A 15,350-nucleotide genomic window follows, 5' to 3' on the forward strand; every position below is an offset into this window, starting at 1 on the left:
TACTCGATTTTCACAACTGTCTTGAAAGAGCTCACCTTATCTCGTTCAGAGGGATAATAATAGCTAGTATTTCTTTAGCCAATAAAAGTTTGAAAAGCACAGTTGATTGTGGTCTAAACTCAGCTGGGTTTTGCTTACAGACCCAAGAAATTGCTGGGGGCTGATCAAATACACTTTAACCTCTGCTTACTTTGTAAATGCTCTCTTCTGGGAATTCTTAAGCTTTCTTTCCAGACTTTTGCTTGTTAGGCAAAACAATTCGTCTGGAAAAGTTGCTGCTTACTTAACTTCTCCCACCCATAGCCTAGTCTTTCTCTTGAATAAACCCTGTTCTCATCTTTGTCTTTGGATATCCCAGCACTTGCTCTGTGGTATTCCAAGGTACCACTCACTTGCATTGATTAAAGACCTCCATTTTATTGACTGTTTATATTAAAATTCAGGTTGACACTCTTTGCAATTATCTCGTTTACAACAATCCTGAAAGGCAGATGCTATTATTATACCCATCTTTTATTGGTGAGTGAAATAGCCCAGGCAATAAAATTCAAGACAGCCGCAATGAAGAAAATTTAGAATTTATTTAGTACCGAGCTCCAGCGGAGTTCTAATCGAATTCCGTGCTTTACAGAACTAAGGACAGTTTTATAAGCATTTCTGTTCGGCTTGTTACATTTTAATCTGTGATTCGCATTTTCCAACAGGAAGATAGGGGGTTTTACAGGATAAGAGGAGAAATCCCACCAGGGCATTATCATAGATAGATGGTTTCAGGTACCACCATCTTGGTACCACCCTCCCGGAACAGATATCCTAAAGGCATTATTGAGCCAGCCTTTTGGAATGCCGAAGAAATCCCCCAATCTAGCTGAGCAAACTTTCTTCTGCTGGCCCGAGGCGGAAAGGAGGGATCTGTCCATTTCAGTGAGGAAAAACTAAGACAGATAGGTTAAATGACCTGCCCAGGGTCACACAACTAGCAAATGTCTAAGGCCAAATCGTAACTTCCTGACTCAGGTTCAGCTCATTAGCTATCCACTATGCCCTGGCCTTGGTGGGCTTAATGAATTGTCTGAGGACACATTATGGATTGCATTGGTCCTCTTTTGGAAAAGAATTCTCTGCCTCACAGACCCATCCACCAGTTCCAATATCTGTGTATAAAAGGGGACACTGGAGAAAAACTGTAGATGGAAATGGATGAGAACTAAATCTGAAGACTACATGCTGTATGCGGCCTGAGCAGGAAAGGAAGTGTGGGGAGGGGAAGCACCATCAATGACGTACGCGGATACTAGGATTAGCGTTTAAACTAAATCGCCCACTGGCTCGAGATAGAAGGAGGCAGGACGAGCGGGTTGAGCTGCGAGTTTAGAATCCCTCCTCCCGAATTACATCCCGATCCTCCTCCCCCGCAACAATCGTAGATGCCCCGCCCTTTCTCTCTCAGAGAGATTTGAGGGCTCTGAGGGCGCATGCGCGCTGGGCTCTTCTCGCGAGAAACTCCTTTCCTCTATCCCTAACTGGAATTGGCGGTGATGGCTGTGGAGGAAGTGGCATCTTCGAACTTAGTGAGTGTTCACCCCGCTTTTGTCTTCCTCACTGTTTTCTTCTCGTAACCTTTCCCTTCCGTGTCGCATTCTGTCATTTTCCTCATCTCCCCTACTCCCGCTCATGCGCGGATCGGAAGTAATTGAAACATGTTCCGGGGAAGTCCCTGCGGCAGAGGTGGCGCGGCTTGGCCTATTTGGACCCCTGGGGGCACTAAGTGAATTGTAGTGCTGCACTTGGAGCTAAGGGAAAACGAGTTCAAATCCTGGCTCCGCTACACAGCTATTAGCTGTCAGACCCTGGGCATGTCACCTAAAATACCTGCTTCAGTTTCCTCACCTGTAAAATAGGGGTGGCAAATCTATCAGTAAAATATTTATTACGCATGTCCTTATGTCAGGCAATGAGCTAATTCAAAAGAGGCAAAAGACGGTTGCACCCCTCAAGAACTTTATAATCTAATGATAGCATCTGTCCCAGTCCCCTCAGTTGATGGAACCTCTCTCTCTCCCTTTCCCCCTCCTTTCTAGTTTCTGGTTCTTTGCAACTATAAAAAGAGATGTAAATACTTTTGTACATGTTAAGTCCTTTTCTTTTTATTTGTTTTTAAATGCTTGGGCCAAAGATAATTCACAATTTAGTGATTGGAGGAAGAATGAATAACTTAAGTTCTTCCCATTTTCACTTCTCCTAGGAACAAGCTTGGCTGCAGGCTATCCATTCTTTCATCCAGAAGAACCTAATTCCAATCATCAAACACCCTTGTATCCAGTTGGTAGAGACAGTTGTTGACTGTGTGAAGGCTATCTGGGCATCCTCAGGAGGAACTGGGGGTCTTAATTTGCCTCTTAGCTACAGGTAAGGAGAATTTAAAGTAGGAGAATTTAAGAGAAGGCACCAGAGTTGATACAGGAGAAAGTGGGAAGTCTGGCAAGAGATGAACCAAGGGAAAGGAAGATTAGAGTGCAGTTGTTCACCAGAAATTTCTGTACCCTGAAAAAAACTTTTAGGAAGGAAGAGAGTGTGGGTTCCAAACGAAAAGGAGAAAAAGGATAGCTGGGTTTTACACATATATTAAAAATACTACTGACTGTTACTACTACTAGCTAACATTTGTTGTTTTTGTTATTCAGTTGTATCCAATTCTTTGTGACCCTATTTGTGGTTTTCTTGGCAAAAATAGTGGAGTAGTATACCATTTCTTTCTTCAGCTCATTTTATAGATGAAGGAACTGAGGCTTACACGATTAAGTGACTTACTTAGGGTCACCCATTTATAGAGCGCTTACTATGTACTTTATAGTCTCATCTGACCCTCAAAACCACCCTTTGAGGTAGGTACTATTTATTTTCTCCATTTTACAGATGAGAAAATTTAGGCAGAAGTTAAGTGACTTGCCCAAAATCACACAGCTGCTAAGTATCTGAGATAGGTTTGAAACTAGGTCTTTTTCTCTTCTCATAAGACTCAAATTCTTTTCTTTCTGAAAAAAAAAATCAATCAAGCATTTATTATGTGCCATGAACATAATTAAAAAAAAAAATGAAACAGTCCCTACCTTCTTCACTACATTCTATTAAAAGAGATGGTATGTACATAGATAAGCACCAGGAAATGTGTGGGACAGAGCAGGAGCTATCACAGTCAGGGAAGGCTTTATGTAGAAGATGGTACAAACTTGAGTTTTGAAAGAAATAAAGGTAATTCTAAGAGGCAGGAATGAGAACAGGAGATATTTCATTCTGCCAGGACAGCCAGTGCAAAGGCCTGTTCAGAAAAAGCAAGTGGAATGTTATGTGGGAAGAACAGAAAGGTAGCTTGTTTTTCAGAGTATGGGAAGGGCTACAACGTAGGAATGGTATATTGGAGCTAGATTGTGAAGGGTTCTTAAAGGCAAATAGAAGAATTTATGTTGATCTTAATGAGAGTAGGAAACCAGTAGAGTTTATTATGTAGAAGAATGACATTTTGCAGTGGAGCGAGGGATGGACTCAGGCATGAAGACCAAGTAGGAAATCATAATAGTCTAGGTGGCAGTTGATGGAGGCCTGAGCCAGGATGGTTACTGTGAGTACAGAGAAGGGAATGGATTTTAGAGCTGTTGTGAAGATAAAACTTAAAAGATTTATTAAGATATTGTTGTGTGGAATTAGGGAGTAGGTGGTAAGACCAACATACAAACCTAGAAAGATGATGGTATCCTTGACAGGAATAAAGTTTAGAAGAGGGAGGAGTTTTAGGGAAATGATAAAATAAGTTTTGTTTGGGACATGTTGAGTTCAAAGTGACTATGACATCTATAAATTCAGAGTGACTGTGTGACAACTAATTTGTGTCTCAGGATAGAGACAAGGATTGGATAAATAAATGTATGAATCATTTCTATAGAGATGAGTGTATTATCTAATGATAAATTGCTGTGATCTTTTTACTAATATTTAAAATTTTTGCATCAATATTCATTAAGGAAATTGGTCTATAATTTTCTTTATTTTGGCTCTTTCTGGTTTAGATTTCAGCACCATATCTCTGAAATAAAAAGAATTTGATAGGACTCCTATTTTTTCCAAGTTTATATATATTGAAATTAATTATTCTTTAAATGCTTAATAGAATTCACTTATAAATCCATCTGATTCTGGACATTTTTTCTTAGGGAGTTCATTAATAGGTTGTTCAACTTCTTTTTTTAGAATGGGACTATTTTAAGTAATTTATTTCCTTGTCTGTTAATCTGGGCAATCTGTATTTTGGAAATAATAATTCATTTCACTTAGATTATCAGATTTATTGGCATACAATTGGGCAAAATAGCTCCTAATTTTTGCTTTAATTTCCTGCTCATTTTCATTTTTGATATTTTGAGTTGTTTTTTCTTTCCTTTTCCTAATCAAATTAACCAAAGATTTATCTATTTTGCTGGTTATTTCATAAAACGAACTCTTAGTTTTATTAGTTCAATAGTTTTCTTATTTTAATTGTATTATTCTTTTCTTTGGTTTTCAGAATTTCAAGGTTGGTATTAAATTGGGGTTTTCAATTTGTTTTTTTTCTAACTTTTTTAGTTGCATGCCCCATTCATTGATCTTCTTCTTTCTCTGTTTTTATAAATATAAGCATCTAGAAATATAATATTTCCCCTTAGAAGTGTTTTGACTTCATCCCATATGTTGTTTCATTATTGTCATTCTCTTGGATGAAATTATTGTTTATATGATTTGTTGTTTCACCCATTCATTCTTTAGAATTAGATTATTTAGTTTCCGATTACTTTTTGGTTTATTTTTCCATGGCCCTTTGTTTCATGTAATTTTTATTGTATTGTGATCTAAAAAGGATGCATTTACTATTTCTGCCTTTCTACATTTGATTGTGAGATTTTTAATGCCCTAATACATGATCAGTTTTTGTGTAGATGCCATGTACCATTGTGAAAAAAAGTATATTCTTTTCTATCCCCATTCAGTTTTCTCCAAAGGTCTATCATATTTAACTTTTCTAAAATTTTATTCCTCTCTTTAACTTTTTTCTTGTTTATTTTGTGGTTAGATTTATCTAGTTCTGATAGAGGGAGGTTGAGCTCTCCCATTCGTATAATAGTGCAGTTTCTTTCTTCTTGCAAGTCACTTAAACTTCTCCTCTAGGAATTTGGATGCTGTATCACTTGGTTCGTATATGTTTAGTATTGATATTATTTCATTATCTAGAGTATCCTTTAGTTTCCTTCCTTATCTTTTTTAATTAGATCGATTTTTGATTTTTGCTTTATCTGAGATCTGAGATGACTCTCCCTGGTTTTTTTTTTTTTTTCTTAATTTCAGCTGAAGCTTTTGATCCTTACTCTTTATGTATCTCTATGCTTCAAATGTGTTTCTTGTAAACAACATACAATAGGGTTATGTCTTTTAATCCACTCTGCTACCTGCTTCTGTTTTATTGGGAGAGTTCATCCCATTCATATTCACAGTTAAAATTACTAACTCTATTTCCCAACATCCTTTTTTCCCCCAAAGTTATACTTTCCTTTCTCCTTTTACCTTTCCCTCCTCATCAGTATTTTGCTTCTGACCACCCCTTCCCTCAATCTGCCCTCCCTTTTTTCACCAGTCTCCTTTCTTATCCCTTTCCCCTTCTACTTTTGCCTTCCCCCTTTCCTTTCTCCTTCTTTTTCCCTATCAGGTGAAACAAATTTCTATACCAAATTAAGTATGTATGATATTTCCTCTCTGAGCCAAATCCAATGAAATTAAAGTTAAACGATGCTCATCCTCCTCCCTTCTTTCCCTCAACATAATACTTGTGCCTCTTTATGTGACATAATTTATCCCAGTTTATCTCCCCTTTCTTCTTCTTCCAGTACAGTACAATCCCTTTTCCATCCCTAATTTCTTTTTATATCGTCACATTAAAGTCAATTTATACCTATGTCCTCTAAATATACCCCTTTTAAATTTCCCTGACAAAAGTACAGTTTCCAACAGTTATCTTCTTCCCATGTAGGGATGTAAACATTTTAATCTTTTGTTTTCTTTTTATCCTTCTTTTGAGTCTTCATTTATTTATTTGTTTATTTAAAGATCATATTTTCTGTTCAGCCCTGGTCTTTTCATCAAAAGTGATTGAAAATCCCCTATTTCGTTGAATGTCCATCTTTTTTCCTGAAAGACAATGCTTAATTTTGCTGGATAGTTGATTCTTGGTAGCTCCTTTGCCTTTTAGAATATCATATTCTAGGCTCTCCCATCCTTTAAAGTAGAAACTGCTAGGTTCTGGTCAACCCTGATTGTGACTCCTCGATTTTTGAATTGTTTCTTTCTGACTGCTTGCTGTATTTTCTCCTTGATCTGATAATTCTGAAATTTAGCTACAGTATTTCTTGGAGTTTTCATTTTGGAATTTCTTGTAGGAGGTAATCAGAAGATTCTTTGAATTTTACATTCTTGGTCTGAGATACCAGGGCAGTTTTCCTTGATGATTTCTTGAAAGATGTTGTGCAAACTCTTTCTCATCATGACTTTCAGGTGGTCCAGTAATTCTTTTTTTTTTTTTTTTTTTTTTTTTTTTTGGTTTTTTTGGTTTTTTTGGTCCAATAATTCTTAAATTGCCTCTCCTGGATTTATTTTCCTAGCCAGTTGTTTTTCCAATGAGATATTTTACATTTTCTTCTGTTTTTTGCTTTTTTTTGTTTGGTTTGGTTTGGTTTGACTGATTCTTGATGTCTCATTGAGTTCACTTCATCCAATTTTAATTTTTAATTGAATTATTTTTTTCAGTTAGCTTTTTTTTTAACCACCTTTTTCATTTTGACAGTTATATTTTTAAAGGAGTTGTTTTGTTCTTGGGATTTTTTTCCATTTTACCAATTATGTTTTTTAAGGAGTTCTCTTTTTCTATTTTGCCAATTCTATTTTTCAAGGAATTGTTTTCTTTCTTTCTTTCTTTCTTTCTTTTCTTTCTTTCTTTCTTTCTTTCTTTCTTTCCTTTCTTTCCTTTCTTTCTTTCTTTCCTTTCTTTCCTTCTTTCTTTCTTTCCTTTCTTTCTTTCCTTTCTTTCTTTCCTTTCTTTCTTTCTTTCTTTCTTTCATAACTTTTTATTGACAGAACCCATGCCAGGGTAATTTTTTACAGCATTATCCCTTGCACTCACTTCTGTTCCAATTTTTCCCCTCCCTCCCTCTACTCTCTCCCCAAGATGGCAAGCAGTCCTTTACATGTTGAATAGGTTACAGTATATCCTAGATACACTCTAAGTGTGCAGAACCGAACAGTTTTCTTGTTGCACAGGGAAAATTGGATTCAGAAGGTATAAATAAATGGGAAGAAAAACAAAAATGCAAGCAGTTTATATTCATTTCCCAGTGTTCTTTCTCTGGGTGTAGCTGCTTCTGTCCATCCTTGATCAATTGAAACTGAATTAGCTCTCTTTATCGAAGAATACATCAGAATACATCCCAAAGAAATGAATGTGAACTATCTGCATTTTTGTTTTTCTTCCCGGGTTATTTATACCTTCTGAATCCAATTCTCCCTATGCAACAAGAGAACTGTTCGGTTCTGCAAACATATATTGTATCTAGGATATATTGCAACATATCCAACATATAAAGGACTGCTTGCCATCTAGGGGAGGGGGTGGAGGGAGGGAGGGGGAAAAAAAAATCGGAACAGAAACGAGTGTCAATATAAAGTAATTATTAAATAAAAATTAAAAAAAAAAAAAGAATACATCCCAAACAGTATCGTTGTTGAGGTATATAATGATCTCCTGGTTCTGCTCATTTCACTTAGCATCAGTTCATGTAAGTCCTCTCTGTATTCATTCTGCTGGTCATTCCTTACAGAACAGTAATATTCCATAATGTTCATATACCACAATTTACTCAACCATTCTCCAATTGATGGGCATCCATTCATTTTCCAGCTTCTAGCCACTACAAACAGGGCTGCTACAAACATTTTGGCACATACAGGTCCCTTTCCCTTCTTTAGTATCTCTTTGGAGTATAAGTCCAGTAGAAACACTGCTGGATCAAAGAGTATGCACAGATTGATAACTTTTTGAGCACAGTTCCAAATTGTTCTCTAGAATGGCTGGATGTGTTCACAATTCCACCAACAATGTATCAGTGTCCCTGTTTTCCCACATCCCCTCCAACATTCTGCATTATCTTTCCCTGTCATTCTAGCCAACCTGACAGGTGTGTAGTGGTATCTCAGAGTTGTCTTAATTTGCATTTTCTCTAATTAATAATGATTTGGAGCATATTTTCATATATCTATAAATAGTTTCAATTTCTTCATCTGAGAATTGTCTGTTCGTATCCTTTGACCATTTATCAATTGGAGAATGGCTTGATGTCTTATAAATTAGAGTTAATTCTCTATAGATTTTGGAAATGAGGCCTTTATCAGAACCTTTGACTGTAAAAATGTTTTCCCAGTTTATTGTTTCCCTTCTAATCTTGTCTGCATTTGTTTTGTTTATACAAAAACTTTTCAATTTGATATAATTAAAATTTTCTATTTTGTGGTCAATAGTGATCTCTAGTTCTTCTATGGTCATAAATTCCTCTCTCTTCCACAGGTCTGAGAGGTAAACTATCCTATGCTCTTCCAATTTATTTATAATCTCATTATTTATGCCTAGGTCAGGAACCCATTTTGACCTTATCTTGGTATATGGTATTAAGTGTGAGTCAATGCCTAGTTTCTGCCATACTAATTAAGGAATTGTTTTCTTCAGTCAATTTCTATGTTTCCTTTTCCAAACTCTCCTACAAAATTCTCATTTCTTTTTCCCATTTTTCTTCTCTCTTTTAAGATGCTTTTTGAACTTTTTCCAGCGAGTCTTTTGAGCTAGAAACTAGTTCATATTCCACTTTGAGGCTTCCCCTGAAGATGTTTTGCTTTTGCTGTCCTCTTCTGGGTTTGTATTCTTTTCTTTCCTATGTTCATGGTTAGATCTCTTTTCTTGCTTTTTTGCTCATTTTTATAAGTTGAGGTCTGCTTCCAGGAGCAGGTCGCTCCTGCTCCACAGGGGAGATTATCCTGACCTTCCTCTACAAGGAGACAGGAGGTTCTCACTAACTGCCATGGGGTCAGTGATGCTGCAAGCTTCCCCATAGCAGTGGATGGGTCTGGCCAAGTCCTGCCTGTTATGCTAGGATTCACAGGCTCACTGATTGCCTTCTCTGTAGGTATGGTGGAGATCTCATAGCTGATCTATACTAATCCACTCGCCTTCTGATCCAGAACAGAGTAGCCACTGCTGCTTTATTTTGGCTAAGAACCTCCCACTAAATTCCCATGCCCAGCCTCTGTCCTGGACTTTCCTGCACTGTGCCTGGGTTGGGCTGTGTTCCTCCCTGCTCAGTTTAGATAGATTTTTCCTGAAGTCCTTCCAAGAAATCTTATGCTGGAAAATTATTTCACTATGAATGTTTGTGGGTTCTATCACTCCAAAATCCAATCAGAGGCTTGATCTAGTGTTGATTCTAAGGGAAACCAGGAAGAGCTCCCATAAAATCCTGTCTGCTCCACCAATTTTGTAAAATATTTTACATATATTATCTCATTTGATCTTCTGGACAACCCTGAATAGCAGGTACTATTATTAACTCCATTTCACTATTCAAGAAATCAGACTGAGAGAGGGTAAGTATGTTGCCCAGGACCATATAACTAGTGTCTGAGACAGGACTCAAACTTAACTTTTGTTAACACCAAATACTGAACTCTATTCAGTACTTCTTATTCGTGTATATATATATTTTTTTATGTTGACTGATCTTTTAATTTTGCTTTTGCCCCTTTGTATTTGTATTATATTTATTAAATCCATAATACTTGTGACTATTTATATTTATGTCTTAGGCTTCAACTTGGTAGGAGTTTGTTTTTGTTTTTTTAGTTTTTACAAAGGAATAACAAAATACAAAACTACTCCTCAATACATGGAACATAATTCCTGTCCGTGCATACACACACCTCTCATATCCTGGGGAGGAGAAAGAAGGACATTTATATCTTGGTTTAGTTCCTTTATAAAGCATATTTTAGATTAGGAAAGTGGCATTCACATAAATATAATGCACAGTAGAATGTATAATAGGTCAAAAGAAAGATCTTTTGTAAACTTCCAAATCTGGACACTGGCAGGGATTCCCTGCCAGGCTGGCTAGCTGCAGTAAACAAGTTAGAATCTTGACTCCAGGGTTTCTATGACTCGATGACAAGTTCAGAGAGGATTCTACTATCCATTCTTTGGCCCCCTCACCTAAAACCGAGGACAAATAGAACAGGACAAACACCTCAAGCATTATCTCAGCATCAGAGTATACAAGGGAGAGCAAAGAAAAGTAGCCTTCCCCCCTCATTGGTTCAGTTTATGTTGAATTTTTACTCTATTTGGAAGCAAAGCAAGAAAAGAACACACTGTATGAAGCTTCTTGATCCTTTACTTCCTTGGTTCCCTTTGTACCCTCTATTTTCTGTCAGCTCTCTTTATTCTGATTCTAGGCTTTGTCTAGTGTCAGATTTAGTTGTTTAATCGTGTTTGATTCTCTATGACCCCATTTGGGATTTTCTTGGCAAAGATATTGGAGTGGTTTGTCATTTCCTTCTCCATCTCATGTTACATGAGGAAATTTGGCAAACAGGGTTAAGCAACTTGCCCAGATTCACATAACAAGTAAGTATATGTGGGATCAAATTCGAACTCTTGTTCTCCTTAACTCCAAGTCCTGTTCTCTTATCAATTGTGCTATCTGTTTGCTCCCTTCTGTCAAGTAAACCAACTCAGTTCATCGATCTCATTTTAAGGTCCTGGTTTGGGAGGTGAGGGGCATGGAGGGTGATGCAGGTTATGGGATGGAAATAATTTTGTGGTAATCTTAAGTGTTGGTTTTGGGAGGAGGAATCCCTGACCCCTTTTCTTCACAGTTTTGTATCTGTGCAGGAGCTTAAGTCCCATCAACACCTCCCATGCTGTAGCCATTTGGCATGGAGCAGTACTGAATACCAGACCTGGGCTAACAAAATTGGAGTGAATACAGTTCCCCTGCCAAGGGAGAGGCTGCTACTTCTGGGAATACTGACTGACCTGCCAGTGGATTTGGACCCAGAGTGCAGGGATGGAAGCCTCTACGTGAAGGACAACAGTGGGACATTGGGCTGTGAGGTGAGGCCCTCTGGTAGGAAGCTGGATACCAAAGTTCATAAGAATTTTGTAAGGTGGAGAATTTGGATTTTTAGTGGAGGAGAGGAATATCTGGGTCCCAGTTGATTTTCAATTTATAATACAAATTTTGTTTTGATTTTCCTAGCTCTTGGACCTTGACATTTCTTGGCTGGGCCACCTCTTCCTTTTCCCTAGCTGGAGTTATATCCCCCCTGCCTGGCAACAGAGCTCCTTGGGAAGTGGGCATTTGGAGCTGTGGTGCCCCCCAGTGCCTGTGTTGCCTTTGATCCTTAACCGTGGCCCTGAGACTCCCATAAAAGTTCTCTACCCAGAGATTGCATCTCAACTGCTCCAGCACAGGTAGTTTTTCCTTACTTGGCAGAGGAACCACCACAGTGAGAGTTGTAGGTTTTGGAGCAGGAGAATTTACAACAAAAGGAAGGAAAGAATAAAACATTTGGGGCTAGAGGAAATTTGAAATGCACCATTCTGAGGGAAGAGATGGAGTGTAAGTACTGTTAAGATTGAGATCATGCATCTTAAGGAGAGATAGGGAGAATGGTCAGGAAAATTTAGCCACCTAAACAATAAAGGTGGTATTTTACTATCTTGGAACAGGGACTGATTACTGTAAGAAAGGGTGGGAGACAATAAAATTATTACTCCCTTCTCTTCCTCCTCCTCCTCCTTTCAGAAGCAAGTTTCGAAGGCAGCAACTACATCTGGCGGGACAACTGATAAGATTAAGTACACTGATAAAGACCCATGGAAAGACTTACTTCATCCTGTCATTAGGAAGCTCCTCTTCAGCTTCTACTTCTGTGCCTATCATTGTACAGGTACAAGAAGATGCTAAAATGAATGGAGAAGATTGAAAAGGAGAGATTGTTAGAGATCAGATCCATAGAATCATTGGGTTTAAAATTGGAAAGTTAAGAATGCTGTCTTTACACTAGAACTTATTTATTTAGTCCCCAGTTTCTTAAACTGGTTCTTAATCTCATATTAGGTCTCATAATTGAATGTGGGGTTGCGAAATTAAGATTTATTATCTGTAAGCATTTAATTTGTATACTTATTTTATGTATCTGTATCCCTGGGATCACATAAAAATGTTTTGGGCAAAAAGGGCTTGCAGGAGGAAAAAATTTTAAGAAGGCCTGGTCTAGTTCAACCCCTTCATTCTTTAAGTTGAGAAATAAGAAAAAAAAGAAAAATTGAGTTCAGAAAGATTAAATAATTTATTCAAAGTCACACAGGTTATAATAATAGTTTACATTTATGTAACTTTAAAATTTGTAAATCACATCAAATATTACCTCATTTAAGCCTCAAAATGTAGTATATAGCAGAGGTATAATTTGAACTCAGGTTTGCTAATTACATATAATGAATTAGATGGCATTAGGGTTTCTTCCATCCCACTTTCCAATTTATTAGCATCCTGTCTACATTCTTAGCCCCCCATTTCCCAATTAAAAGAATACAGAACCATAGCTAATGCCATCTAATTCATGTATAGATTCAGTGAGTTCAATGCCAATATTTTGGTGTGAGCTGGATATTTTCATGGCATTCAAAAGTAGAATATCATGGGTAGAGTGGGTAGTGATACTACAGTTTCCTCCTAGTAAATATGGGAGGAAAAATTGATATGACAGATGATAAGGTTGGTGGGAGTCCTTGGTTCAAAAGCTGATGAGGTGCTCTTTGGTAAGAGCGAAACTCCATTGATTGCTATCCTCTCCTTCCCTCCTAGATTCCTAGGCAATTGGTGTGGCATCATGCTCTACGTCCTAGCTGTTCATATGTGCTGACAAATCTGCAAATATCCATGATCCGCGGTTACTCTCATCGTATTTGGGCAACTAGCCCCTCTTCCAACTTGATGCCCCTAGATGCTGAGCACATAAAGGAATTTAATGTGGAAGCACTTATTTCAGAGGCTATCCCCAACCCCCTCCCTGCATCTGCCAGCTTCCAGCAACATTGTAACTCTGTCCCAAAAGTCAGGATGTTAACATACAAGGTGAAAAAGGAATGAAAGGGCTGGAGAGCCAGAAACTTGGGGGAATCCAGGAAGACAAGATGCTTGTGTCTTCAGGGTAGGGTAGGATATGGAGAAGGATATGACAGCTGAATTCCTCAGGAAAGGAGGGAATAAGAGAAATGAAAGAAGTCTGACTAAATTACCTGACCTCTTTTCAGGGGACAGTTACCAAAGTGCTGAATGGTCCCGCTGGCCTATATGAACTAGATGGACAACTATGTCTCTGCCTTGCCTATCAGCAACTCCCTAATAATGGGCGGACAATCAGACCAGGAGTCCAGCTAGAGGTAGGGGTGTGTGTGTGTGTGTGTGTGTGTGTGTGTGTGTGTGTGTGTGTGTGTATGGGGAAGCATTGGGGGAAATAAAGGGAAAAGTAAAAATGATGTGAGCAGAGACATTTCAGGGTCATTCTAAACTTAATAGCCTTTTTTTTGATCCTGAGGGACTGGCTTTGTTTTCAGTGGAATGAGTCCTGAGGAAAGTGGGTTTCTGTTGAGAATGATTTCGATTAGTCCTCAGGAAGAACTTTACAGGAGGGAGGTATCCAATCTATACATCCCACCTTAATTTCTTTCCTAAACTCCAGTCTATATTGTCAGTTTCCTGGTAGACATCTTCACCTGGATATTGTAGATGGCTTTTCACATTCAAGGAATAACAACTCTAAAGAAAAGAGATGAAACCTACCTTGCTTAATATTGCTAATAGGACATGAGGACATCATTTGATACTACAGGGGCTTAAGAATGACTGGCTTACTGACTCCAGGTAGATCCCTTCTCTCTGAGCCTCAAGTCTCCTCATTTTTTTTAAATACCAAAATAGATTTATTTATTTATGGTATCAAAGTGTTAACTTTATTGCCAAGATTTACCTAATTGACAAGCTAGTTTCTACATTGATGATATCTCATTATATTATTTTTGTTATAATAGTTTTTTATTTTCCCAAGTACATGCAGAGATAGTTTTCAACATTCACTTCTGCAAAGCCTTGTGTTCCAATTCTTCTAAACATATTTTCATATTTGTTATCAAAAGGGGAAAAAAAAACACAAGAAAGAAAAGAAAAACAAGCAAACGCCACCAATAGCCAAAAAAAAAGGTGAAAATACTAAGCTTCGATCCACATTTGGTCTCCATAGTTCTCTCTGGGTACAGATGGCTCTTTCCTTCACACATCTCTTCTTTATTATGTTCGCTCGGCCGATCCAAGAGCACTTAATATTTTTCCAATTATTTAAGTCTGACTTTATTTGTGTGGAGACTTTTTTATAATTTTGCTCATATAATTCCTGACTTTCCTTTGGTAGATAGATTCCCAAATATTTTATGGTATCAACAGTTATTCTGAATGGAATTTCTCTTTGTATCTCTTGCTGTTGGGTTTTGTTGGTGATGTATAAAAATGCTGAGGATTTATGGGGATTTATTTTGTAGCCAGCTACTTTGCTAAAATTATGAATTATTTCCAATAGCTTTTTGGTAGAATCTCTGGGGTTCTCTAGGTATACCATCATATCATCTGCAAAGAGTGATAGTTTGGTTTCCTCATTGCCTACTCTAATTCCTTTTATATCTTTCTCGACTCTTATTGCCGAGGCTAGTGTTTCTAATACGATATTAAATAATAATGGTGATAGTGGGCAACCTTGCTTCACTCCAGATCTTACTGGGAAAGGTTCCAGTTTTTCCCCATTGCATATGATGCTTACTGATGGTTTTAAATATATGCTCCTGACTATTTTAAGGAAAAGTCCATTTATTCCTATGCTCTCAAGTGTTTTTATTAGGAATGGATGTTGGATTTTATCAAATGCTTTTTCTGCATCTATTGAGATGATCATGTGGTTTTTGTTTGTTTGGTTATTGATATAGTCAATTATGCTAATAGTTTTCCTAATATTGAACCAGCCCTGCATTCCTGGTATAAATCCTACTTGGTCATAGTGTATTATCCTGGTGACAATTTTCTGTAATCTTTTTGCTAATATTTTATTTAAGATTTTAGCATCAATATTCATTAGGGAGATTGGTCTATAATTTTCTTTCTCTGTTTTCAGCCTACCTG

At 37.5% G+C, this 15,350-nt stretch overlaps 1 protein-coding gene across 2 annotated transcripts in view; it reads left to right on the forward strand.

Moving 5' to 3' along the window:
* Nucleotides 1-1,460: 1,460 nt before the first annotated feature.
* The window catches only part of CTC1 (CST telomere replication complex component 1), a 34,679-nt gene continuing 20,789 nt past the window's right edge, over nucleotides 1,461-15,350 (forward strand). For both annotated transcript variants that reach the window (XM_051995727.1, XM_051995729.1), the window contains exons 1-7: nucleotides 1,461-1,571; nucleotides 2,246-2,409; nucleotides 10,993-11,230; nucleotides 11,376-11,590; nucleotides 11,925-12,069; nucleotides 12,990-13,259; nucleotides 13,439-13,567. In XM_051995727.1, coding sequence (XP_051851687.1) covers nucleotides 1,539-1,571; nucleotides 2,246-2,409; nucleotides 10,993-11,230; nucleotides 11,376-11,590; nucleotides 11,925-12,069; nucleotides 12,990-13,259; nucleotides 13,439-13,567 — 1,194 coding nt within the window. In that variant the 5' untranslated portion in view covers nucleotides 1,461-1,538. The remainder of the gene's footprint in view (nucleotides 1,572-2,245; nucleotides 2,410-10,992; nucleotides 11,231-11,375; nucleotides 11,591-11,924; nucleotides 12,070-12,989; nucleotides 13,260-13,438; nucleotides 13,568-15,350) is intronic.

Source organism: Antechinus flavipes, chromosome 4 (genome assembly GCF_016432865.1).
Source record: "Antechinus flavipes isolate AdamAnt ecotype Samford, QLD, Australia chromosome 4, AdamAnt_v2, whole genome shotgun sequence".
In the NCBI taxonomy this organism is placed as follows: domain Eukaryota; kingdom Metazoa; phylum Chordata; class Mammalia; order Dasyuromorphia; family Dasyuridae; genus Antechinus; species Antechinus flavipes.